Source organism: Branchiostoma belcheri, unplaced genomic scaffold, assembly GCF_001625305.1.
Source record: "Branchiostoma belcheri isolate BF01 breed outbred unplaced genomic scaffold, Haploidv18h27 scaffold191, whole genome shotgun sequence".
Taxonomy (NCBI): Eukaryota; Metazoa; Chordata; class Leptocardii; order Amphioxiformes; family Branchiostomatidae; genus Branchiostoma; species Branchiostoma belcheri.
Genome location: NW_017803391.1, coordinates 169903 through 196386, shown reverse-complemented (window position 1 = coordinate 196386; position 26484 = coordinate 169903). Strand labels below are relative to the sequence as shown.

At 39.3% G+C, this 26484-nt stretch overlaps 1 protein-coding gene across 1 annotated transcript in view; it reads left to right on the top strand.

The window, feature by feature from the left end:
* The first annotated feature begins 10014 nt into the window (after window positions 1-10014).
* The window catches only part of LOC109468093 (ankyrin-2-like), a 20396-nt gene continuing 3926 nt past the window's right edge, over window positions 10015-26484 (top strand). Inside the window, exons 1-3 of the mRNA XM_019766330.1 lie at window positions 10015-10494; window positions 11239-11349; window positions 26266-26367. Of these exons, the coding sequence (XP_019621889.1) occupies window positions 10330-10494; window positions 11239-11349; window positions 26266-26367 (378 nt within the window). The 5' untranslated portion in view covers window positions 10015-10329. The remainder of the gene's footprint in view (window positions 10495-11238; window positions 11350-26265; window positions 26368-26484) is intronic.

The window sequence follows — 26484 nt, the reverse complement described above, 5'->3', positions numbered from 1 at the left end:
TTATGTCTGTAATTGTGTAAAGATACAAGATGGTAACAATTGAAAGATGTGAGTGTTCCACGTGGCTGTGTCAAGCAAAGTCACCCTGGCATCCTTCCAAAGGTATTTTAGACCCTTGGCAACAAGAGCTTAATAATTCAACAGCTCAAATAATTGACTTGCATTCCAGCGCTTGGCTCATCAACTAGATCCTTACTTTCAGCCTCCCATGAGATGAGTCGTGTGTAGTGTGTATCTCAACCCCATTGACGGGCATCTTTTATTTATACATCAATTTTAATGTGTGTGTGGCTAGACAGTAGGACACCAGCATCTTCCCTTGGAGCCAGTGATTCTCCCATGTAATAACCTGTCTGCATGTGCTTAGTAAGACTTTGTAAGTTAATCCTGGCATCTGTTGTACATTGCAACAGATTACACATGATTGGGTGCATGCATTTGTACTGTGGGAGGGAAGCACATCATGCTCTGACTGCAAGTAATCGTGAGGTTTTACTAACGGGTAGAGAAAGGTGTGGTGTGTCATCCTTGTGCCACTTTAGGTGCTAACTGTCGGTAAATCAAGGAAAGCCTCTCGGTATGGTCCATAAGATTGAAGCCATAATGGCCACTGGTGATAACATTGTAGCCTCTGTGCAAGTACGGATGCAGATACGAAAAGGAAAGCCATTCAATCTATGACCAAGACAGCGTAAAAGCAGTTTTAAGGTTACAAAGATTTTCTTTATAGTCCCTGACTGTCAGGCATGAGGATGGGACTAGGTGAAGGTAAAAGTAAATGAATAGTTCTAAATTCTTTGCAGTTCTTGCTGTAGTTTAATCCAACAGGAACTGGTGATTACATTATACCCTTCTCTATCAGTAAAGATGCAGATATGAAAAGGAAAGCCGTTCCATCTATGACCAAAACAGCATTAAAGCAGGTTAAAGGTTGCACAAGTTTTCTTGACGGTAAAAAATAGATAAGTTCCTTGCAGTTCATGCTGTAGTTTAGTCTAATGGCTGCTGGGGATAACCATCTGTGACATAAAACATAACATAAAAGCAGGTTTAAGCTTACAAAGATTTTCTTAACATCAATGAATAGCTAAGTTCTTTGCAGTTGTTGCTGTAGTTTACTCCACATACGGTGACTGTTCATCTATTTGTTACCAGAAGCAATTGATGATACGTCAACCTCGAGGTGAAGGCAATAACTATATATTCAGCACCATAGACAGCACTGACCTAGTTTTGATACAATTTTGCACATTGGATTTTTTTCTAATAGAAATGATACAAGGCCTCCTTGAAGGTAAAACATGATAATAATTCTCATATATTTGCCTGAACAGATTTGTAGATGAGCAACTTATTAAGTTGCACTGGAATATAATTGCCTAGAAGAAGAGTGATGAAGTTTTTTCAAAATCAAAAGTGGAAACAATAAAAAAGCATTTACAAGGGAAGTATTTGAGGTTAGATTATGGAATAAATGGAATCAATGAGTTTGAGTTGAAGTAAGATGTCGATAGTATTGGATGGACGTTAAATGTGGTCAGTTAATCCAAAAGGTTGCGACCACAACACATGATTTTTCATTTGTAGACTGTTGATTTATCCCACAGGTCCCTCATCTGCTATAGATAAATTGATTTTATCAAGACCTGGTCTCCATAGTGTAATCTTTCTTTTTGTTGTGATGATAGCAATAATCTAGCATTTGAATTTTCGAAAGATCTATCCATTTCCAGTGAAAACATTGCAAGGTATAGTTTATGGTGTGTATAGTTATGTGTTACGATGTCATAGCTTTGTAGTCAATGCAGAAATCTGGAGGCATCTTTTAATTTGGCTTTTTCTCCAGTTCATTCTCCTATTTATTGGAAATCTATTGGCAGTATGAATTTTTGATTGTTTTCTCACAGTCAGGAGAGACAAGGGGATTATACTGAATGGAGCAATATGTTTAGATATACAGGGTTCTAAGATTGATACGCAGTGACGAAAAGATATACATTTATCTGTGTTGTTGCTATTCTTGCTCTATTTCCTAATTCTGTAAGGCCTGTGCTATATATTTGGAATTTCATTTCACAGTCTATTTGCCTGTCAATTGCTGCGCACCCTATTGTTTATGGGGCTCAGGCGGCACCTCCCAGGTTACCCAATACCCTAATGATGCATTCTCTGGCTCTGCCCGGGAAATGCCTCTTCTCATGTACAAATGATGCAGAACTGGCAGCTTTGCCTCTAAGCTCCCAAGATTTCCCTTTTACAACCCAGATGTATTTCCTGGCCATGCAGACTGCACCAGTTATTACGACAGATGGTTTTTCATGGCATTGGTACCTGCTTCAGCTTTATTGTACGTTCCAGAGTGGACTTACTAACTATGGAATCCATAGTGACTTACTTGGTATAAAACATTCATTACAGAAGGGAACATACACAAGAAGGTAACATACTCAAGAAATGTAGCACAATTTAAAGTTGGTAGAAATGGTAAAGTTTGGAAAGAATGCATCTTCACTTCTTGCTGATGGTAGCAATATCTTTGCTTAGACAAAAAAAATGACATAGATACAATTTGTGTAAGGGAATGTCATTTCAATATGATTGATAGCAGTGTATTAAGACCATCTGTGTTATGACAGTGTTTGAGCTTGGATTTGTTCCATATTCACCTTGTCAGCATTACTGATTCTCCAGAGCTGTTAGCCTCAAGCAGTTTTCGTATTTACTTTTTAATCCTTCTATAGTCAGTTTTAATACACAACAAATTTGTAATGCAGCATTGCATGGATAAGAGATGAACTTTGGTACCACCTTTGAAAAAGTAATTACCTAGAAAAGTACCTTTGCTGGTTGAATTACAGCTTAATTTAGCTGATAGTAAGATTTACATGACTTTTAATTAAAATGTAAATGAACTCTTCTTCTCTCCTGTACAGAACACGACTCCATCTCAGCCTTTTGGCAAACGTCCTTGAATTTAGATAATGAGATTTTAATGTTGCATATTTTTTGCCACACAAATCTTTCTCTAAAGTTGACAGTCACACAATCAGAAAGCTAAGATGATGCAAATTTTTGTTTGTAAATTCTACATTAAAAATCTTTGCCATGTACTGTTATAATTATCATCAGGTTAATGGCACTAATTTGTTGATAAGATTTATACTGTTTTCGGAAGACATCCAAGGTTGATATACTTATTTTAATGATGCTCCGCAGTAAGTAAATTTTATGGAAGACATTCCGTGCACATCCAAAATCTAAATGCAAGAGCAAACAAAGAAAAAACAAGATGTGCAAGAATTTCAAACAAGATGCCCAAATTTTCATAATAGAGACCAACAGGTTTTGTATTCTAGAAGTGTAGAAAGTTACAATAATTGTGTTTTTGAGCTAGTAAGATAAAAATTACATTGTACACAGGATGGAATATCTTTTTTTTGTACAATTTGCACTGCTATCTTTTCCTCACATGTTTAGTGTGCAGTGAGTTGCACCACATGTAAAAAGACAAGAGACAGATGTTGATGGGACCCATTAGGGTAGATATGCATACTGACCTGTCAGGTTCATGGTCATTACTTGCCTGTTATGTCAGCCAAGTTCAGGTTTAAACAGGGCAAGAGTAATGAGGCTGGCTGACGTATGGATCGTTTTGGAGGCCTCCCTGATAATGTTTAAAGCTCATCCTGTTTGTTGTCACATTGGGACATTGATGTTAACAGGTTGAGTTTGAGAGATGTCTAAGTCCTCTGAACTAACAATAATTACAATGCAATGATATTTCTGACCTGTGGCCACATCAATTTAATCAATTGGTCCTTGATTTTGGTTTAATTTTTTTCAGATAACTGGATTAAAGTGTCTGAATCAACTCCAGAATGTTCACATTTTGGCCCCAACAGTTGCAGAAATAAAGTGCTTTTTGTTACAGTATTTTCATATATCAATGCAGTGGTTTGGTACATTGACTTCATGACTCCTATCTTAGCCTTTGTAGGATAACTATGCCTGTCCCTTCATATTTTATCTCAAAAATCCAAGAACCATCAAATTAAATTTGGGTGGTCTGAAAGACAAACACTAGGCAGTAATTGAAATAGGGATTGATAAAGACTAAGAAATGTTCCAAAGATCAGAATATGCATCTTTACAAAAAAGTGTGTCAATGTCCATGGTGATGCCCATGTTTGGATAGATACATGAATTGACTTTCCCCCCTGTGCAAGGTTATTGAACTAGCCCCGAATTTACTGCTCCCATAAAAGATAGGCGAATATAGAGTGGGGCAGAGGCCACCATATTGGTGCGCCCGAATCCCACATTGATTGAGCCATTTCCATGGCAACAACATTGATCTGGACATTTGGAGACTGGGATGGATTTACAGAGAAGCTGTAGTCATTCAGCACATGGGGGAGGAGGGGCTGATGTTTTTACTCCCCATTTGTAAGGTCATTGTGTCACTGCTGCTAGGACTAGGCATGAGTTTACAGTGTGTTGGTCTGAATGTACACATCATATACATATGCCTGCTTCTGCCTTGTATAGCATGTATTTTGACACATCTCAAGACACCCAATCCAGTGTATATGTCAATGTGTTAATACTGGAAATATTCTGGATAAGACAATCTGTATGTAGGTTGTATTGTTAAAACTTACTTTGTAGATTTAGTGACTAGAAGATTGACCCTGAAAATCCGTGTTTCAAGATCTGAAACTGGACCGGGACCTTGGTGATTTTTCTTTAAATCTCACATACATTTTACAAACATTATGTCTATCCCATAGTTTCACAGACAATTAAATAAATACAAGGCTAATCGGGTCACATTGTAGCAAGTATGACAATTTCTTGACCTCAGTGATTACAAAGGTCAGACCACCTGCCCAACCAGAAGTGACAAGAGCTAACACCACATGTGTTTATCCACTCTAAATGGAGATAGTTTGGTTTTGTAAGGTTTGCAGAGATTTAACAATGGTGGCTAGAAGTACACCAGACGTGTCCCTCAGGCTCTTCAGGACATGAGGAAGACAAAGCGTCGTTCAAGTATCTGGGTGAGTTCCTTCTCAGCCTAGAGAGTGAAATTTTGCCTGGGAATAATGATTGTTAGAACTCAAGGTTGCATACAACCTGGCAGTATGCTCTAGTCTGCTTCTCTTTAAATGCATAAATGTTGTCTCTAAAGTTTTTATGGACTCAAATTTGTGAAGTGAATGTTGCATACACGTGCCACTAGTATTAGTGCTCTGAAAGTCTCTTGTCTTGGTTTGTTTACAAAGTACAGTGCAGTGTGTGTATCTGCCCAAGGCCCAGTCACCTCAGTACACCTTGTTGAAGAACTAGTTTTGTCTTCAGACATAGCAGGGAATCTCTGATGTATTACACTGCCTCAGGGATACTCATGCATTAAACTAAGACACAAGAAACCTATTTTCTACACACGTAGCTCCTGTGTATTATTATGACCATTTTAAGTTTGAGATCAATGGTAAGTTTGACATCAATTTGACAAACTATTCAAAGAAATGTAAGCTCAAGATGTGAAGGTACATGTATACATGTATCACCCCCTACAGTACAGTTGAGTGCTCCATCCTTAGTGTGATTTGACAGGTATGACACATATACCATCACTGAAGTTATGATAAGTTCAATGTCACCCCGACATAGTCCTTTAAGTACTGCACTTCAGTTTGAAACTATTTTGACATGGAAGACTTAACTTACTGAAAAGGATCGTCAGGAGCTAACCCTGTTAGCCTGAGGCTATCAATGATTTTCTCTGCTGTGAATTAGTTAGGCATGGTGAAATGCTGTGTTCATTGGACAGGGACGTAGTCAAACGAGGCCCCCTATCTCTCACAGGATTTATGACAGGCAGCTGATACATCAGAAGTGATCAGCAGACTCATCTAGTATCATAGAAAAACATAGTTGCTATGTTGTAAATTGCAGATTTTGAAGTATTTTAATTTGTTGGAATGGAAGTTACTGTAAGAACAATTTGTACAGTACTGTTGTAAATGGTCATGTTTTGGTTAAATAGCAATAAATTAAGGTGCGTGTATGAATGCACATACAGTGCTTTGTATGTCGCTGTATTTTTGTGTGCGTGCGTGTGTTTATGTGTGGAATTTAATTGCGGTCTAGTCTAGAATCTGGTCTGCCAGTGTTATATCCCAAATGGAATATATCGATTGCCAGCACTGATTTTTGTCAAGTACTGTTGCATTGTCGATAACTGAAATGGTAATACAAGAAATAACAACAGCCATGTAATGATCATCATTTAATACAAGCTACTTACATTGTGATTTTCACAGCATAGTTGATGTGTTTGACAGTTGACTAACATACACATTCAAATCACTGCCACATCTGCCCCCAAAGCTTAGTGACTGATTGTCATAATTGCGCAGTGCCCCGGGGCAAGTGTGCGTTCAAATATATCTAGCAAGAACTTACTGATCTTTCAAATAGTGTAAGCTTATAAATAGATCCCCTTGCACAGAGTGCCAGAGAATCTGAACCCCAGTCCTTTGGATGGGTGTTTATGGCTGCGTCTCTCCCTGCTTTGTGGCTTCCTTTCCTCTTGCAAATAATATAAAAACTGCTGCAAGCTCAAGCCAGCTGGAACCATGAAGGTATTCAGGAATCCTGTGTGAAATATTAAGTCTATAATTAGTAGGTAATTGAATTTGTACCATGGTAATTGGATTTGTAGCAAGCTGTTGTTTTTCCAGATAGAATCAGACACCATCTGCTAATAATAATTACTTGCATATTTAATTTCATACATGTATATAGCACCAAACTTGCTGAAGATGTTAATATCAAACAATAACTAATACGAGAATCTTCTGCCATCATCCAAATTTTTATTATGATTCTATTTTGTTTTTTTCCTGCTTGATGTTTTCATTATACAGTACTATCAGTAAGCTGTTGTTATGTTAGATAATGTTAAACTAAGTTAGAATATTAATTGTTCAGCTTAATTGTTCAGAAGAAGTGCATCATTTATTGGGATATACCGATGATATATCATCATGACAAAGATGGAATGGTCTATGACAATTTGTGGATATTGGTAAGAGACCAATACTACTGCCCCGCCCACCTCGGTCAAAACAGAAAAATAATGCAAAACAAAAATGGGGAATTGAAACGTTTGGCCAAGGTCAGTCCACTCCCTTCTTTGTTCAGCAGCTTTTTTAAAATGATATGTGGGAACAGTTATGTTGCTGTACATGTTACTCTAATTATACAGCAGACATGTTTGCCAGAAATGATGTTATTTGTCTGTCAACAATGTGCAAACAGCTTTCCATCCCCTCCCATTTTACACATTGATTTTCTATCAAGAACAAGACACTGCACAGTACTAGTATGTTCGGCTCTTCTGGCAAACGAGGAAATGTTGTACTAAAAATGATTTTTTTTAATGATATGACAAGATATGAGACATCTTTTGTGTCTACTGTTTTGACATAGATCAACTTTTACAGGTAATAATATGATTGTATGTACAGTAAGATTTCAACCAACATTTAGAGTGCCTAATGTATCATTGGGTGCAATTACTGCAATGGACCTGCATACACTTGTTCTAGCATGTCATTGCATAATTATCTACCTCAGTATTTGTGAGAAGAAAGGTCTTACCCTATAGTCAGGTAAGGTCATTTACAGTGCACTGTGCCACATCTAAATAAATGTTACTATTATGGGACAAGAATCTATGTGTACGTGTATTTTGGCAGGCTGCATTTCACATCATTTCTGAAAGAGGGAGTACTAGTACCAACAACATACACTGTTAGCAAAACAAGATTACAAGCATGGAAAAGAATGGTGCTTTTCTTAAGGTTGATTGCCATTTCAATCCTTTGGACTTTTCAAAATAGTCATACCTTCTTTCCTTTGTTTTAAACACTTTCACTGGTTTTAGGGCATGACAGAAGAGGTAAACATGTTACCAGTATTGTTTTGAACATTTTGTTTAAGTTCTTGTTCCCAGGAATGTGTATGTCTGTCCTTGGTGCTGAATGTGCCATCATGTAAGATTTTAAACAGATATTCACAATTTTTAGCTTTCAAGTTGGCCTTTCAGTGCTTGTACCAGTCAGTTCTTTGTTCTTCATCATACTGTTTCAAAACCAATGTTGTTGTTGCTTTAGGCATCTTACCAACAACTACAGTAATTTGTACATACTCCAACTTTTTTTAACAAGGATGCAAGATGATAAGGTATTGAAATATTACAAGGTGCCTAATGGTTGAATATTTCCTACATGTACCCATGCTGTGACATTTGCACCTGTGAGATTTTTCAAGAGAAGTACATGTATGGCCCCTGGCACTAGAAGACATATAGCAGACGTTAAAAGATCCAGGTTATGACTCAACATTAAAGCGGTGAAGGTAAAACATAGGCAGCTTTTAAGTCTTACCCACCTCTGAGGCATTATCTTAATGTGATCAGATTTCAGGGAAGCAGTACGTGACTATCATGCAATATTTTCCTCAGCCATCTTAATGTAGAGGTATGGAGTCAGCTCAAGGACTACACTACAGTAACTTTGATACAAGCTAGGTATTATGTTAAAAAATGTTGAACAGAAGATGTTCAACAAAACTATCTCATACTGTAAAGAGGTTTTATTTCTCTATCAGAGAAAATCTGTAACTGTTAGAATATGTAACGTTATCATCTATATTTGCTGGTTAGACAGGATTCTTTTCAAGACTTCAAGACAAAAGTGGACAAGTTATAATTTCATGTCATCTTTCTTGTCTCACAGTGTATTTTTATGTAACATAATTGTGATAGATGTATCAGGGGATAGATTATAAACTCAAGGTTTTTACTCTTGTTGCATTGTGTATAATCGTGTTTTATAGTGAGATGATGTTTATCACAATGACATTTCCATTTTCCCTATAAACTGTAAAGTATAAACCATTACCACAGCTACGTTTGTCTGTACATGCTCAAGGCAAGACCTGAAGTCTTATCACTGACCACACATAATGGCAAAGAAATGCAAACAAGCCCTTTTGGGGACCTGCCTGTCAGCAACTGTCTACCTTACATGAATAATTCAAAGTTGTACTTATACAGCTTTGTAGCATGGCTGTTAGGGTTTAAAAGCTTTACATGATGGTTACTTGACTGTACACTGGGTGCCCTGCTATACATGTACATGACATTGTAATTTGTATGTACACTGTGCATGTGACAGGGCTGATTGTAAGATGGTATCTGTTCAAGGGTTTAAAGTTGATGTTACTATTCCTACTAGTAGCAACATCGCTGCAGTGTCAATCAATTGTCTGAGATAACATTTAGGTCTGCTCTGCCTTTTATTTCCTCTATCCTGCATTATCTCAGTATGCCACTGTGTCATTGTCAAAGTCAGCATAGCCTTGATAATGCTTTCATGTTTTGGCTTAAATCATAATTTTCTGATTGTTCCCTCTAATTGAGTTTGAGTCTGATGCATCGGGATCTAGCGTGCAGGGAATCGCCGGAGACTTTGCATTAATTTTGTTTCCAAAGCTACGCTAAAAGGTCTGCCGCCATCTTGTCTGGAGCTGCTCTGCTGCCCAATCACATGTCAGCCCTTCCCTCGGAGGGTTCATCGGAGATCTCTTGTGGGAGGAGTCCATTTCTATGTTGCCGGAGGGAGGGACAGGATGCAATCTAGCTCCTGACGTTCTTGCATTAAGGTTGCAAATAAAATGCCGCCTGAGTCAAGAGTTGCAATATTCATAAAACAAGCCCTCAGAACTTTATGCATCTGTAACATTACAGAGTATGATGATGGATGTTTTGAACAATTTACAGTAGCTGGGGGACAAATGATGAGTGGCAGTACCGTTATGAAATTTTGCCGTTCCAATCAGCCAATGAGTCTATGGGATTACCCTGCCGTTTTATGATAATGACCCCGACTGTGGAGTTACGCCTGGTATTCAAATGAGCACTCACATAGGAAGTTTCGTATTATACCTGAGTTGATAGATATCAATGTCAGGACCTTTTGACGCTGGTGAAAATGAATGCCCGCCTGTGGGTGAGAAATTTCCCTGGATAGGTGTTAGTAGGTGGGGCCTGATGAAGTTTAGTCAATAGAACCCCGGCTGCTAATGTAGTTTCCTTGTTTTCCGCACACCGACCATAACTCTGCTCACAGCAGCCTGTAACTAGTTGTGAACCCTCTGGAGCGACGTCGGCTGGATTCACTCCATGGTTGAGTCTGATCCCCTGAGGTATAGTGAAACCTAGCACGTACACGGCACCGGAGCAAGTGGGACGAGATGGAAGGGGAGAAGCAACAGCTCGCTCCGAGCGCGTCCTGCGAGCACGTTGACACGGCGGCGATTACTCCGGGCTCTGCCACGACCCCCGACGCGGCATGCATCTTGTGTCAGATTTGTACGCGACCCTCCGAGAAGAAGGAAAAACTGAAAGAAATCCCAGTGGTAAGTCCTCGCCCATTTCCCATTCTGTACAACTGATGCAGTTTCACGCTGCACCTAGATTTGTTTTTCCTTGAGGTTTATCTCATCTAAAACCCCTCTGGTCCTGTTCATGTAAAAGTGCACGAAAGCCTAGCATTGAGATCACTCTACATTCTCATACGGCACGTAAAATGGAACATAGGTATTTCTGACTTCCTTTGGGCAATTCACTTGCTTAAAAGCTCATTCGAAATGGACTGGAATGGGTAATAACAAAAAGACATACCCGGTAATGGCACTGTCGAAAATTTCCCTTGAGCACATGTTTTATAGCATTGCTTTTTGTGTACTTGTCTTTTATGTGTACGGTGATTTTGATTTCGTAATTAGAAGTTCTATAGTTGCTGATTCCTGTGCTTAAGATGCCAATAATAGAAAATTAGCCCTTAAAAGGTTGAAAACGCATCAAAATAGCCTGTAACAAATTACCGTTACAATGATCATATGTATTTGAACTTAAGAGTTGACAATTTTCATACTACATCCTGAGTGTTTCAACAAGAAGTAACTTATCACATTGCAATACAACTGGTGATGAAAATGTGCCATATTTTGAAGCAAGGCACTCTTGTAGATTGACTCCCATTTTTGTTTTATGATATATGGAGAACATCATAAATTTTGATTATGTTCTATTGGTGTAATCAATACAGGAAATTTGTCTTCTCATTCCCTAAATTGAAGCCGCCTCATTTTTTCCCCAAGGACGGTAACACACCAGAGAAGGCAGAAAAGGAGGCTATGGAAAAGGACTCCCTGAAACCCAAAGACAACGATGAAGAAAAGGAGAAAAGCAAGAAGAAGCCAGAGGAGGAGGTTTAGTTCTTCTCTGTGTTTGATGTTGTGAATGCGTCAATTTCTCTGTTGGCATGGCAACATCTTTCATCAAGTTAATTATGTCACTTGCGGCAGCCAACTTTTTGGGGGTTGACCGAATTGAATTGACAACCCAGATCAATAATGTAGTGACAGACTGAGAGGTCAAAAACAATTATATTATCATACTATCAACTTGTAACCTTGTTTTTTTTCTCAGGCATAACTTGCTAGGTCCTTGAAATTGAACTTGACAATATTGATTGCATAGATTATTACACAATTATTACAATTTCAATACTTTGATCTAGATTTAGAATATTTCGATTCCCTGAAAATGTGGCATATACCACTAGGCTTTGTTGTGTACTAGCTTTGTTAAATTGGTTTGTATCTATTTGGGAATGACTGTATCTGTGCAACAGAAATTAAAGATGCAACCAGAGATCAGTTTTAAACTGAAGCCTTTCATCCTATTTTGCCATTTTGGAAAAGCCTGTAACATGGAAATTGGATCAGGAAATGACAAATTACCCACTCAGGCTGAAACATTCACTGTAGCAGCCATTTCAGCCATGTATCAGGGCAGTTTGATTCTGTCAATGGTTACAAATACCAGGTCTGCTTCAAAAGGAGCCAATGGTAGCAAGGCTGGCGTTAAAAATGGGTTGGCTGGAATTACGAGAAATATATGGATGGTGGACAAATGGTCAAGTTGCCTTCATGTCTGCTTGTTCTGCTGCCATTGTGGATAATCCCTTACAAATGAGACTGAACCTTTCAGACAAGATAAGCTAGCTCTGCTGGCCTGCCGGAGGATTCATTGTTATTCCCTCGGTGGCGCCTTCCTTTCCAGCCAATGTATGTCAACATGTCTCCGTAAGTGTGCTTTGCTCAGGTCAGGTAAATTTGATCCTGTAAACTCTAGTCATGCAATATACAGTTACCGGTACTGTTTGAACGGATGTTTGGGAGAAGGAGGAGAAACAGTTGACTGCTGCACTGGGAAGGCAAATCTTTTCTTCTGTTTGTTACATCAGGGTAATTGTGTTGAGGATCAGGTTAGGACAAAGCATAGTGTAGCTCTTTGCATCAAAGTCTAACATAGTTGCGGCTAGCTTCTGAACTTCAGAAATGAAGTTAAATTGCACTCTAATGCAATACAGTCTAATTTAGCTGAATTGTCTGGAGACATTAGTACAATAAATAGTTTTAATGGTTTCAAGTAGATAACATTCAAGGTGATCTGTTTAATATCAAACAAACAACTTCAGGTCGACACTTCTCCCTTGACTCTAAGCCATCAATATTTGATAACCTGGCTCTGGTTCAACGCTTTATGAAAAGACTTTGGCATGAATTTTTCGGTTGAATATGTGTCATCACAGTGTTCCGAACCGTTTGCACTTGGAAAGATGAGAGACAATTCCCAGGGTGTCTGCTCTTGGATGGAAATAAGATTTAGAGGAAATTACGAGATTAGTATCTGAGTGCAGGCGGACTGAGCGGAATAATAAATGTGTTTTCCAGACTGGCGGCAGGGTAATTTGTAGATTGATGCAGCTTTTAACTTACTGAAAGGTTGTAAATTGAACCCCTTTCACTCCCAGACGTGGCCCAATGCGCATTTCACGAAAAACTGAGCGCAAGGCAAGGAACGATTTTTCCTTCATTATATTGAGCTCTATTTCTGGTTGATCCTATTTTCCTACAATGGCTGTCGTGGGAAATCTCTCAGCAGATAAATTAGTTGGAGGATGCCTGCAGCAAACTGTGGATTGCATCTGTCGTTCGTGATATAAGGATGTATTGGCTATATCCGGGATCGTGCTGCGTCAAATGTCCTGAGAGAAAGAAAAAAACAGGATGCAGAACAAAAGACAATTCTGCTGATACAACGGACTGAAAAGGATGTGAAGAGATCTCTAGTTATAAAGGCTCTGATGTCATGTAGAAGTCTGATTCATGAGTCAAATTCAATGATACCAGATTGATGCAATCCTCTAATGCCAGGCCTGAGAAATAGGCCATCTATAAGTGGCTGTTGCAATGGACCCATGCTGTGATGTGGGCGTGGCACATTTAGCAGTGCAAATTGGGGATAGAGATGATTGTGATAGAGGTGCCATGGCCACTTTAGTGATGGGGATGCCACGCCCACCATATTCATGGAGATGCCAGGGACATCTTTATTAATGAGTGCCACACCTACCTTAGTGCTCAAGGTGCCACACCCACCGTGCTAGAGGTGCTATACTCATCTTGTTGTTGGCCAGGGGTAGTGATTATGAATCATGCTAAATTCTCAGAGCTGATTGTAAATTACATTAAATCACAAGGCTTATGTTAATACATTTTTATGTTGATTTTAGGTGTCATTTTGCGTTAAAGGCCTGATTTATGCTTACCGAAAGGGCATGCAGAGCTGTGAACTGTGCTGAGGAACACTTTCATTAAATTTATTATGTTACCATGTTTTCATGCCAAAACTTTTCATACACTTCAACTGTTTGATGGCTTTGTGATAGCCTGGTACTTGGAATGTTCATGTAGTCTTCCTTGACCTTACATTAGTTCAACAGACTGTGGCTGCATGGTATTGGGAAGGTCACTGAGGCATAACACTAGGTTTTCCATATAAATTGGGCTGATTTTTCAAAAGATACGTGGCAAGACAGTAGAAGTCCACTGAATTTTTACCCCCAGCAGGTCACGTCACCACTAGCAACCTCTAGGTCAAGAATAAGATAAATTCTATTGCACAATGTACAACTCAGATAAGACTCAATGAATTGGAACTTTACATATGGACTGTTAGATTTTCTTAATGTGTGCAGTATTGACCAGTCTCACATGTTTTACTCATGCCAGCCCATGACTCCCCAGTGCAGTCAGAATGTCTACTATCTACATCTAGCTATTGATCCACATCAGAAAAGTAGAGACGTACATTCTGCCTCAGCATTAGGGCTTGGCTTGGTGTGTGGGTGTGATACCCTCTTTCCTGACGTCCGCTCTTGCGTTTAATCTTCTGCAAGGTCCAAAGATCAAGACTCCCTCCTCCTCTGATGGATCCAAGCCTCCTTGCAGAATTCTTATCAGTGATCTGCTTCTCTGCTCTAAGTGTCCCCATAGTGTTTGAAGATGTGATGTACTTTTGAAGATGTGATATGGTAGTAGACACTGACCTGCCCTGTAACAAGCCAGCCATATCACTTGACCCCTGGTGTGTGCATGCCATAAATCAATGTCTGGTGGAAATGAGTTCATTGGGTTCAGGTGGTGTTTGATATATAACCTCTATGTGGATGCAGAAAATGTTGTCAGTTAGTATCCCTTATCAACAATTCTAAGGACCCAAAAAAAGCCTTTCCTGATGGTTGGTTATTCTGGAAGTATCATGTTTGCAATAGCTCAAGTCTTTCGTTAGGACAATTAAATTTAGATACATATGTAACCATGTACCTTAGAACATAGACTACCAGGACATTAACAATAGTGAACTAAGACCTACAATGTACATGTCCACATGTTCAGCTAGATTTCCAAATTATTCAAGACAAGTAACATTTTAAAAAGTTGAAACTTGTAGAAAAGGGCAACATAATCATAGTAGTATATTATCGCAGTCTGTAATACAGAATAAGAATAAGCCGCCACCTGTGCTCCGTAAGACTATTACATGTATATGAAAAATGGTAATGTGAAGAAAATATGAAGCAATTCCAGTAAAAACTCTCCCTCAATTAGGAAAGGGATTTTCACCTAGATGAGATGTCAAGAAATGCTTGATGATCATAGATTAGCTGTTAATGGAAGTGTGCTGAGCTGTCAAATAGGCAATAGTGTTTTTGCCCCAGTTTCATAAATTGCAGAGATTAATTAAAGACTGGTGCAGGGTTTGTCCTATATGCAGGGTCATGTGATTTTTCACTACAAGGCTGACCATTTAAAAGATATACATTTATGTACTACTAGTATCCTTACCACCAAACACAGTGTGGTACGTAGAGATTAGCCTTCTCTAGATCTGTCCTGCCTAACCCCACAACTAATTGAATGCAAATTTATTACCAACCGGGCTAGTGCCCCAACAAGAAGAAGGTTGAAGAGAAATAATTGCCTTCCTCATCTCTTACTGTGGTCATTTCTTGCTCTTACTGATTGATAATCTAGGAAAGGATCTACTTAGTCAGAATGGAGATTTTATGATTGTACAACTGATATACAAAATTTGATTTTAAAACAGTATGGTGGATGTTCTTTCATGTTATGTCTTTGAAGAAATTCTGTAGCGTTAAACTGTACACTGTGTCATAAAGTTCTGTGCACAACACATTTAAGTTGGCATTTTTCTTTAAGATTCAATGAATATTGTTCATCAGTTTTATTTACAATGCATGTATGTGTCAAGGAATATTAGGGCTTTATAGGGCATTGTAGTCCTTGAGATTGTCTTAAAAGCTCAACCTCTTAAGGTGCCTTCATAAGAAATTAAGAGCATAATGCTACACCCGAGACCCCCTACCATCAAGATGACGTCAACTTGATGTTTGCTTGTGTCATGCTGCCAAGGCCGACCTATCACAGCATGAAGTATAAATTTTACAAGGGTGGAAACCAATAATGCTACAAGGCTGAATCCTGCTTTATTACATGAGCATGTAGACGTACATGTACACCATCACTGTTGGCTTTCGGGGCTGAGAAATTGTCACGATTCCAGCAACTGACGCAATCATAATGTCTAATTTCATACGTGTCTGTATTACAAATACTGTATATATGTTACTACTTACCAATTTTGCGAAATTAATATTTTCCATTGGATAGGTACTAGTAATAACCACAATCAATTAGTTCATTTGGAAATTAATTATTTATTCTATATCCATGGCCATATAGGTATAGAGAAAAGGTTAAAGTATCCGATACACTGCAGCCTTACCTGACTGTGTTTATGGGTGTATAGTTTGATGAATGAGGAGGGAATGGCTATGCCTGCCCAATGGGAGAACAGTTAGGGAGAATGGGGCCCTTTTGGTACCTGGACATTTCATGACTCAGCAACCTTCAGCACCCTGGAGAGGGTCAATCGTTGAAGGGGATATTTCCTGCTCTGTCAGTGTATTGGACATGCTGGGATTCTTCCTTTTTGTTGTACTCACTTGCCATAATGGAACCTGTGTTTGAAATGTCACCATCACATTGATATGGAATTCCAAAACCAAGTGCTGTATTTAAGTGTGATATGTAAACCAACATTTTGTGATATTGTGAACTGTGAAAAAATAAATTGAATGAATTAGTTTAATAGGTAATTATTACTGGAAGTTGTTCTGAAGTATGTAATATTTGTAGATTTGTATTCTGCTTGTGTCGCATATACGCCTTCCCCCCCACCTTAAATCATACTGATGTATCCCAGAACGCCCCATTTATCGATCGTGAGGCCCCAGCACATGTGCCCAGAATTCTAATGCTGGGAGGGCGAAATATTGTATCTCTCTCATCATTTCTTCTTCTTATATATGTGTCTTGGGCAAAGATTTTCTTGTAAAATATTCAGGATGCTTTGGAGTTTAAATCTCATTTGTCTCCGGGAAATGTGATTTGGAAAGTCTGTCTTTGCAGCGAAATGTAGTCAGTCCTGGGTAATTGAGGGACCCCATGAAAAATTCAGTATGCTGGCTTCAGCCCCTGGCCTGATACAGTTTTTATCTTCCATCTCATGAATATTTGATTATACATCAACTGCTGTAGAACGGAGAGGCCATATTGATTCTTATTTTTCTATCTTTGGTGTCGGAAAAAGAGTTTATCGTTGTAGATATGCTGTCCAAATTTTTTGAACAGTTTTAAAGTTATTGTTTGCTTTTGTGTTAATTAGAGAAAAGCTATGATGAGGCAGTGTTGTTCAAAAGTTTCACATCAATCACTGTCATGTGACACCTGAGATTTTGCCATTCTCTCCCTCTCAGCAATGGCCTCATACCTTTCCAGGGTACCCCTATTGCAGCAAATCAATTCATGCCTCTTCATCTTCTTCCCTGCGCAGTATTGGTCACATCGTTCTGCAGAAGTACTGTCACTGACATGCTGTTAATGCATTTTCCCCAATATTATTGTCTACAGTTGGGCATGCTGCATGCAAATGAGGCCAGAATTCGTTAAATAGCCAGGCCATCCTGCAGGCATGTGATTTGAATGTCATTATGTCGAATGTCAGTAATCACAGGTTTATGTCCCGAACGTGACTGGATGTGTGCATCCTGGGACGCGATCATTATTCCAGGCTGAATTATTCAAAAGTGGGGAGTTTGGGATGTAGGTTGGAGCAGCTCTGTCTGGAGCTGTGTGTGAGAGAGCTGGAATGATGCAGGACAAGTCTGATTCTGGATATGTAAGTCTGTTTCTTGTCTTACCTACAGGGTAGGGTGGGGATTTGGGGGCAGGCGGGGAGTTTCTCCTGCTAGCAGTCTCGGAATGCTCGCTTCTTCCACTGATGTTGGCAGCCATATTTGATGGAGGGATGATAACAGAATGTATCTGCATGTATACATAGTGCTTGATTCTTTAGCATCTTCAGAGAAGATATGTCCGATAAGAGGTGTCGATGTGAAGAAATTTTGTTGATCTTCATGTGTTCTGTTCTTGTAAATTGTCCAGTATTTTTAGGAAAGGATGTCAGGATGTAAAACGCAGGTGGGGATGGTATTCAGGCTGTAACTCTGCAACTGAATAAGGATCCGCCCACCCACATCCTCATTGCTAATTTCATCAAGTCCCCAATGCACATGTATGATCTCTCAAGCTACGTCCAAAATAAGATCAATACAATATCTGCCGATGCGGCATGAGGTCTTTCTCCCACAATTAGTATGTATATGGTATCCATGTTTTATTGCAAGGCCTGAATGCATGGAAATTACATACAGGAAGGTGGTACGAACTAGTAACTTGATTAGCTTGTATGTGATACAAATACGTATAAGATGAATGCCCAGAAATTATTCTACGTTTGGATGTAAATTATCAGAGATACATGTATGACCCAGAATAAACCTTATTAGAGGCACATTAGAACCATAGTTGTAGATTTTCCAGTACATGATTAGTCACTTGTATTATTGTGTCATAGACGCTATGCTGGTGCTCATGATTGAAATTGTTATATTGCCTCTCTGGCCTGCATATCAATTCTTGGGCCCCTCCCCTTGACATTTTGCTTGCAAAGGGGAAATTTTCATCTCATCATGATTGTTATTACATGCTTTCACCTTCACGAACTCATCATAGAAACCATTAGTTAAAGTTTATTGTCATGTATTAGGCTGTATGGTCGTTAAAAATGATACTCAATAAATATTCCTTGGATTGCTAATCTTTGGTTATGCTATCGCATCAATGTAAGTTTATATTTTGTTCCAGTGATAATACATTGTCATTGAGAACTGTCCTAGAATACAATGTATTCTGGTAGTCCATTTAGGAAAGGGGTAAACATGTCATTCAATGTTGGATCAACAGTGCTGTAAAAACAGATGATGATATTGACTTTCTCCAATTCCAAATGATCATTTTGTGTCATAACTGAAAACCTTGAGTGTTGTTTGTTCACTGATACAAACAATGACCCATGGCCTCACTGCTCACATTATGAGCATAATGAGATGCATCCAATCTAAATACACTGGAAATGCTCTTGTTTACCCAGTGTAATTGCCATCTGCGGTCAAGCATCTGACTCTAGCATTTATACATAGAATGGCTGACATATATCCCCACTCGTAGCTTAGCTTGGCATCGATAAAAGTCAAGAAGGTAAATGGTCATCTTTGTTCCTGCTGGCCAGTGATCTAACATCTGAGTATTGATACTGCCAAATTTATGTGCAGGCTCATAGTTTATTAGCCACTGAGTGTAAGGGTATAAGTCCTTGTCAACAGTATTGACAGGTACCAGTATCCTTCGTGAAATCTCTGCTTTCTTATAGTGTGAGTATGATCTGACAGAATTGTTTGCTGTTAAGTATCATATATTGATTGTAATTTGCTGAACTTCACAGCGAGAACTTATTGCACTGTGATATATTCCTTGCACTTCACCTCCAGACAACTTTGATACATTGGTCCATACTTACTGCCTTTTAGCAATCATGAGATATTGCACACAGGCACTTCACAATCATACTGAATTGCACCATGGGAAATTGGCTACCGGTATTGCCGTATTGCAGATCATACTGGAAGAAAGATGTTGCATTGTATGATTGTAGTATATTCATTGTACAGAGCTCAATCATGATCGTACCTACAGAAAAAAGGTTGTTTTTAACCATCAGCAGGCTGAATTACATGTAACCCAGTACTGACTAAAGGCGTGTTACAACACTCCTTAGCATGTTCACGGTTAAGTCTCCTCAGGTGTATATTTGACAACCAGTTGTAGTGGGTGTGATGTATGCCTTACACATGACATTATAGTGGCCTCTAAGACTCTTGCTTGCAAGTCTGTCTTCAAGTCTTATAGATCCTGTCATTTGTCATGCTGACTCACAATTGGTAGCAACATCACAAATATCCTGGCAGATCTTGGATAATGCCTGCCAGTACAGATAAGTTTTCACATGGTTCATTATCAGCTATCTTGAAAAATGAGCTGTTGCCATAATGATTTTGGAAAATTGGACATTCTATTTCTACAGTGTTATTTCATACAGTTTGAATAATTCAAAGCGAATCGCAAGGGAAAGTGTTCAATGACAAAATAGCTATTGGATTGCATTTTCTCCTGCATTTCAGATTAGATTAAAGACTTTACTGTTCTTTTATTTCGATCTCTTTAATCTCTATACCTTGTCAGATAACCTGTTTGAAATGTGATTAGTCCCAGTAAATATTATCTCTGTGTCGTAGCTGGATTTTAATCCTTTAATCTTCAGATTGCAACAGATTTAATCTTTCTGGTTGAAAGAAAATCTGCTCTTTTCAATGCCCAGAGGAGTTATAAAAACCCATGCAAATCTGCTTTGAATAGGGATATTTTCCCTTATGTCGCCTTTGCTTTGAGGTGCTTATAACACATGCTGAAGTGGGCACAAAAGAGGTCCACTTCAAACCTTCAGAGCTCTATAATTGTGTTGATCTTGCATATGAAATATGGAAAATGAGTAACGCTAGAACGTAGAAGTTAATTTTCTCCTTGCATGGCAAGGCACATGTAGCCATTTGACACACTTTTAAAGTTCAATTGGATATGGGGTTACAAAATGTACATTACGTAGGCAGTAGGAAGAAGCTTAAGTTACATGTTAGAATTGGCATTAAGCTTGAATTTCAAAAGGACATAAGATCTTACAGTAGTGTCTATGTTGTGATAGTGTAATATGTGATAAATAATGTCTATTTTTACCCAACAGCTGAAGACTCTCAATATTTTTGGATTGACATATTTTCAGCTTATATATTAGTTATTAGCATACAGTCTATTAGTTTGAATAGTAACATTAGTTTCAAAAGTAACATTAACAAATATTATTACTAGTACTTGCTTATTATTACGATACCATCACATGCTATATATATTATTACCCACTTTTTAAAAATAGTCATGTCTTTCTATTTCTCTGAACAGCGTCATTGTTTACATTTTATGGTACGTGTGTATTTGAGATCATCACAGCTTGGCTATTGGATGGTCCAACGCCCACCAATATGTCATAAGTGGAGGAAATCCCCCAGCAGCGTAAGGAACAATACGCTGTAGAAGAGATGGTCTGGAGCAGCATACATAACAAAGCCCGCCTGTGGGGAACAGAAGGGGCATGTGGAGTGAAGGGTGGGGGGCATTGGGTACCACATTGTCACACCTGCTACTCTCTTCATATTAGCCTGGATGAATATTACATTTTTTTGTCTATCATTACAGCTTGTCTGACTAGAAAAATTGACATTTTACAGTATTTGAAAACCATACCATCACATGCTACATACATTTGTATCATTTCAGCTTCTTCAGTTTGATGATATTTTTGTCAAAAATGTAAGGTTACTTTGAATTGATTTGGTAAATGTTAAAGAAATGGCAGGAATATTTGGAGTAATCTTTGTATTGAGATCACTATCAACTGCTTGTTCAGAGCAGTTCATCAGGCAGAACCCCCAGGAAGTATGGGGTCTTGTGTGTAATACAGAAGCCACTTTGGTGTAGGACTGCACCTGTTTTACACCCCAGGGGATCCTGGGAAACCTGGGGTTCATCCCAGGGGGGGGAGTTGATCTAGCCTGAAGCCATTACATAATCACTGGTGGCCTAGTTCCACTGATGGTCTCTTCTAAACATATCTACAACCTCATAAGTAATGTTCAGTAGCAACAAAATTAGGAGGAATATCTATTTTTATCCATATTTAGCAAGGGATGAGCTATCATAACACAAATATAAATAATACACTCTGATAGATAATGTTATCTATTTCCACAGTAATTGTGATTTCAGAAAACTTGTGGAACTAACATTACAAAACGAAGTATCGATACTAAATACATGTGCCTCCTTAGCTTGTAGACATGTTACCTGCTAGGTGTAGCTATACAAGAGACCATGTCAACACTACTAGCTGCAACCCTGACACCAACAGACAGGGCCAGGTCATACATTTAGGTTAACTTACACTTGTCAGCTGGAACACTTAATCCTGTTATTCTATTTATAACTTTATGAAATCATTCTCCATTTAAGAGTAGTCTTCAATGTAGGTTGTACTTTTCATAGCTGTCCTTGAGTTATTTTCAAGAATTTCAAGAATATCTTAAGAATGTATGAGTAAGAGACAGGAGATTTGGGACCCATTAGTCATCAGAGGAAATGGCATTCCCATATGGCTTTATTATCTTGTCCCAAAATGCCCCAGCTATTCTAGCGCCTCGAGATGTTGACGGTATGCCAGACGTTAGTTTTGCGAAACATGAAAACCTATCTCTCCCTACCTTGTGTGGCTGTTTCCTATCAGCAGCACATTCAGTGTTTGAAGCACGAATGTGGAAAACCCTTGGAATGCTGTCGATTGTTATTTTTAAGGAAACTTCTACCCAATGACGACCCGGCCGATGATATAAGGTGACCGACAGGAATGTTTTGAAATTTGATCCCCATAGGCCTAACGTAGCTAGTGTCGTGTATGTTCTAGTTCCCCCCATCCCTGGTCCAAGTGTACAGGCGTAAGCCTTCCCCTTTTCTCTACTTTCCCCCGTTTTTGTGTGCTTTCCCCGCTTTTGTGTGTTTTGTGTGTCCTTGCATATTGTGTTGCATACATATTTGCAACACTTTTGCAACTAAAACCATGTCAGAATCCGCTGTCATTGTGGTGGAAGAGAAGAGCCCGGAGAAACCAAGGAAAAAGCGTAGGCATCGTCACAAGGAGGTTAGTACCTAACCAGTAGTAGAGCGATGTCATTATTGCCTGGTCCTCTTGATTAGTTGGTTCTGATCTATGCTATATGATTTTCGCAGTGACTGGGTGGTAATCTAGCGTATGTTTTAATGTATCTTTGCTCATTTGTCAGTGGAAGTCGGTTTAGCTCCCCTCCCGCGGCCTCTTTGTGCTATATTTGTTGTAAGGGTGGCAAGGACACGTTGATACTTGGAAACAACAGCTGGGTGTAATATGATCTCTCGGTTCAAAGATCACACAACCCCTTATATCAAGTCTGGCCGGAGACATCTAGATCAAGGTTAAGTCTCCTAGTGAAGGTTCAGTGTAGGTACTGAGGTCTCTGTGTGGTGCGACTTTGCCAACGACCTTGTGAAATATCATGGGGAGATAGGGGAAGTATTCCATGTTGACTGGGTCATCTGTGCACCTGTTTCTGCTGTCAATCAATCATGATGGGCGGTACCCTCCTCCCATCCTTAGGACATTCACACCCTGAGCTCCATACATGGGGAGTACTTGAACGGGATATTTGAACATCAAGAGATGGGATGCAACACGTCAAGACTGATTTTGAAGTCATTGAGCTGCCTTTTTGAGAGCTTTATATTGTCACCAGACTGGGAATTCAGACAGACAGACATGTATGATTGTAATGCTGTGCTATTTTTACATACGGATGTTGCATCAGATTAACTCTGCTCTACTGTCGTAATAAAACTGTTGTTTTGTATGATGTGTTGTATCATGCTTGTATCAAATAGCTCTCTCTTTGCCTGTAGCAATAGTTTTCTGAGATCAGCAGTCTTAGATTTAAGAGAGACAACATACATTGATCTGTAAAATTCTGTTGCAATGTCCTGAACTACAGCCAGAATGCCAATTAGAGGCGGCCAGGCTGTGGAGGCGGTCTGAACTGCGGTGATTATTGGATGTATGTTGCAGAGGCATCATTGCCATTTCAGGCATACCTCGAGTGGCAGCTGGCTCCCTCTTTTCCATCTTGCCATTTATTAACCGCATAGTCTATTGCAGCCATAACTTGGAGCTCAAGACTGATACCACTTTGGTAACATCACTTACCGTAAGAGTAATTGCAAGTCTCCCCCTCCCTTGACTTTGAGCTTTAAAGTCAATGTCAACCATGTGAAATGACTTGTAGAAAGTAGAACAGCAATGTGTGTGTGTAATAATATATGGGTGTCTCTAAATGGAATGTGCCATGATGCGGGTTTTATTTTTAGCACAACGTCACTCTCTTGGTCTTCAAGCCTCCAGACGGTAATTTTTTTATGACCGTCTATTGTCATTGGCAGTTCGGAATACGTTTTTCCGGTCGGAACTTGGACGTATGACGTGAGAAGGATGCCCTGTTTATGAATCGGAGGCTTGGGACCCGTGGAAGAGCCTTTCCTCACTGGTGTCATGTCAGACTGTGAAATTTGATGGTTCGGAGTGGGTGACTCTGTTATAAATATATATCTGGGGTTGTCCCAGTCTCCACCGAAGGGGCAGCATTTGTGGAATCCAAGGGTAGATCAGAGTGGTATTGCGGGACCAAAAAATGGAGGAAGGGAAGGCGCATTTAGCCGAGCCAGAAGTCATCGAAATTGGAACGGTAACTAGAATCACACCTTCCTTTTGCAGACTTATGAGGGCAAACATAGGCGACGTACTTTCCTTGCACTTTTGTTTGCTAAGGACATGTTTGACAGCTGCTAACTCATTAGCCGGAAGCCGAGGGGGGCAGGGCACCCTCTCCCTGCTTCTGTATTCATAACACTACTGCTGCTGGCACATCTAGCATTCAAACCATGGCTGGGGACTGATTAACCCACTGAACATTTTACAATTGCTTCATTTTTTGGATTGAGGGTTGAGAGGGGGAATGTATAGTTTGGTGTTGTAGTTGGTGGGGTTGGTGCTGTTCACAGTGTCATCCCCAGGGCTAGACGGCAACAGGAACATCTGAAGAATGCTGCCAAAACAAGGCAGAGGGTGCCTGCGGCAGGGCTGTCCTGTGGCACTCTGGCATGCCATACGTGGTCAAGACATGATCCGGCCTGATTACGTATCTCGTCCCTCTTGACCTCCAAGCTCCCTTAATTACTCATCTGTAATTCTCCCACGCATCCTTCATTTGAATGTAATTAATTCCCAGCCACAATAACATAGCTGATATTATATAATGCCCATATACCAAAATTAAGGTCATGCCCAGACATGTACAGTGTCAGTGTGGGTGTGGTTGACAGTTGCACTGCTGTTGCAAAGTCAATGTTAAGAACATCAATTTATCAGAACTGCTAGTCGAATCATCTTGGCTCTCCTACATTTATTATATACTGTGACTGTATGTTTGTACATCAGTCCAGAAAAGTTAACAGCTTTTATTGTTTTAATGGACTACAAGTTTAAGTTTCATACATCGTAGTTCATGTAATTTTTAAATTGGAACTTTTCATGTTCACCATTGCATCCCCCTGCCAAGTCCATTACCGCAATGACTTTTCCATGTGTAAAACGGAGCCTGGCAAATGGATTATGTCCAATCCCTGCAACATGCTGCGTTCCATCTATTTCCTTACACACTGATGCATCCTTGTCTGCGTGAAGGTGCCTGGGTAGTATTTGTCTTGCTAGATTTGGTTCTTTAGCAATGAATGAAGTGTGGACAATGTGCAGTCTGGTGATAACAACTCTAATGTAGACTGAAAGTCTGATTTGGATGGGTGGATGGATGGATGGATGGATGGATGGATGGATGGATGGATGGATGGATGGATGGACAAATGCATAACTGGACGAATTGAGTATTTAACTAAAGGAAAGATTGAGTAAATAAAGAGGGATAGCTAGGAATACATTGTGTCAGAGACAGACTGAATGAATGAACAAATGAAGGAATGAATGAATTAAAAAATGGGTTAAAATTGGATGTAAAGATGCGGTATCAGAAGACTAAGTAAGATCTACATCCTCGTGCTAATGAAATTAAGATCTTGTCACTGATGATGCCCTCACCTTGGGTGACTTGGAGGTCTCAAAAATGGGATCTTCAATCTAATGATGTGATCAATAAGATTTGGTTTGGTTATCCTTACCTGACCTCCTTAAGGGGTCCAGACAAATTAAGGGCACATTACCTGCATGCACCAGTACACTCAAAGTTCTGGGCTGGTTGCAGAGACCCTGTTATGCCTTTCTACTTACTTGGGTATCTGATAACCCATGAGGAAAAGGCAAGCTTTCCCGTAAATGGCAGAAATATGTCTCTGAAAAAATCATTTGAATTGACTTTTAAAAAGTATTTTAAAACTAAATAAATTTTGTATAGGTCTCTGATTAGGTTTTATGGATCCTTGTTACGTTGTATGTTCCCAAGAGAAGGTAATGAGATGCTGAGTTTGAAGGTGAAAGTACATGGTATTTGATACATGTTGTCATGGTAACTCATGTCTGTATTTCGTCCTGTTTTACAGAGTGATGGGAATGCGAGTTTCCTGCGTGCAGCACGAGCAGGGAACTTGGACAAGGTGTTGGAATACTTGAAGGGTAGCACAGACATTAACACAAGTAACGCAGTAAGTACCCATCTTTGCAGTCTTTCAGGCCATAACAGTTTAATATGTTGCTTCTTGGATTTTGTAAGAAAAAAATATGAAGTCACTGGGCGAAAAAAGGACCAATGCAAAAATCCC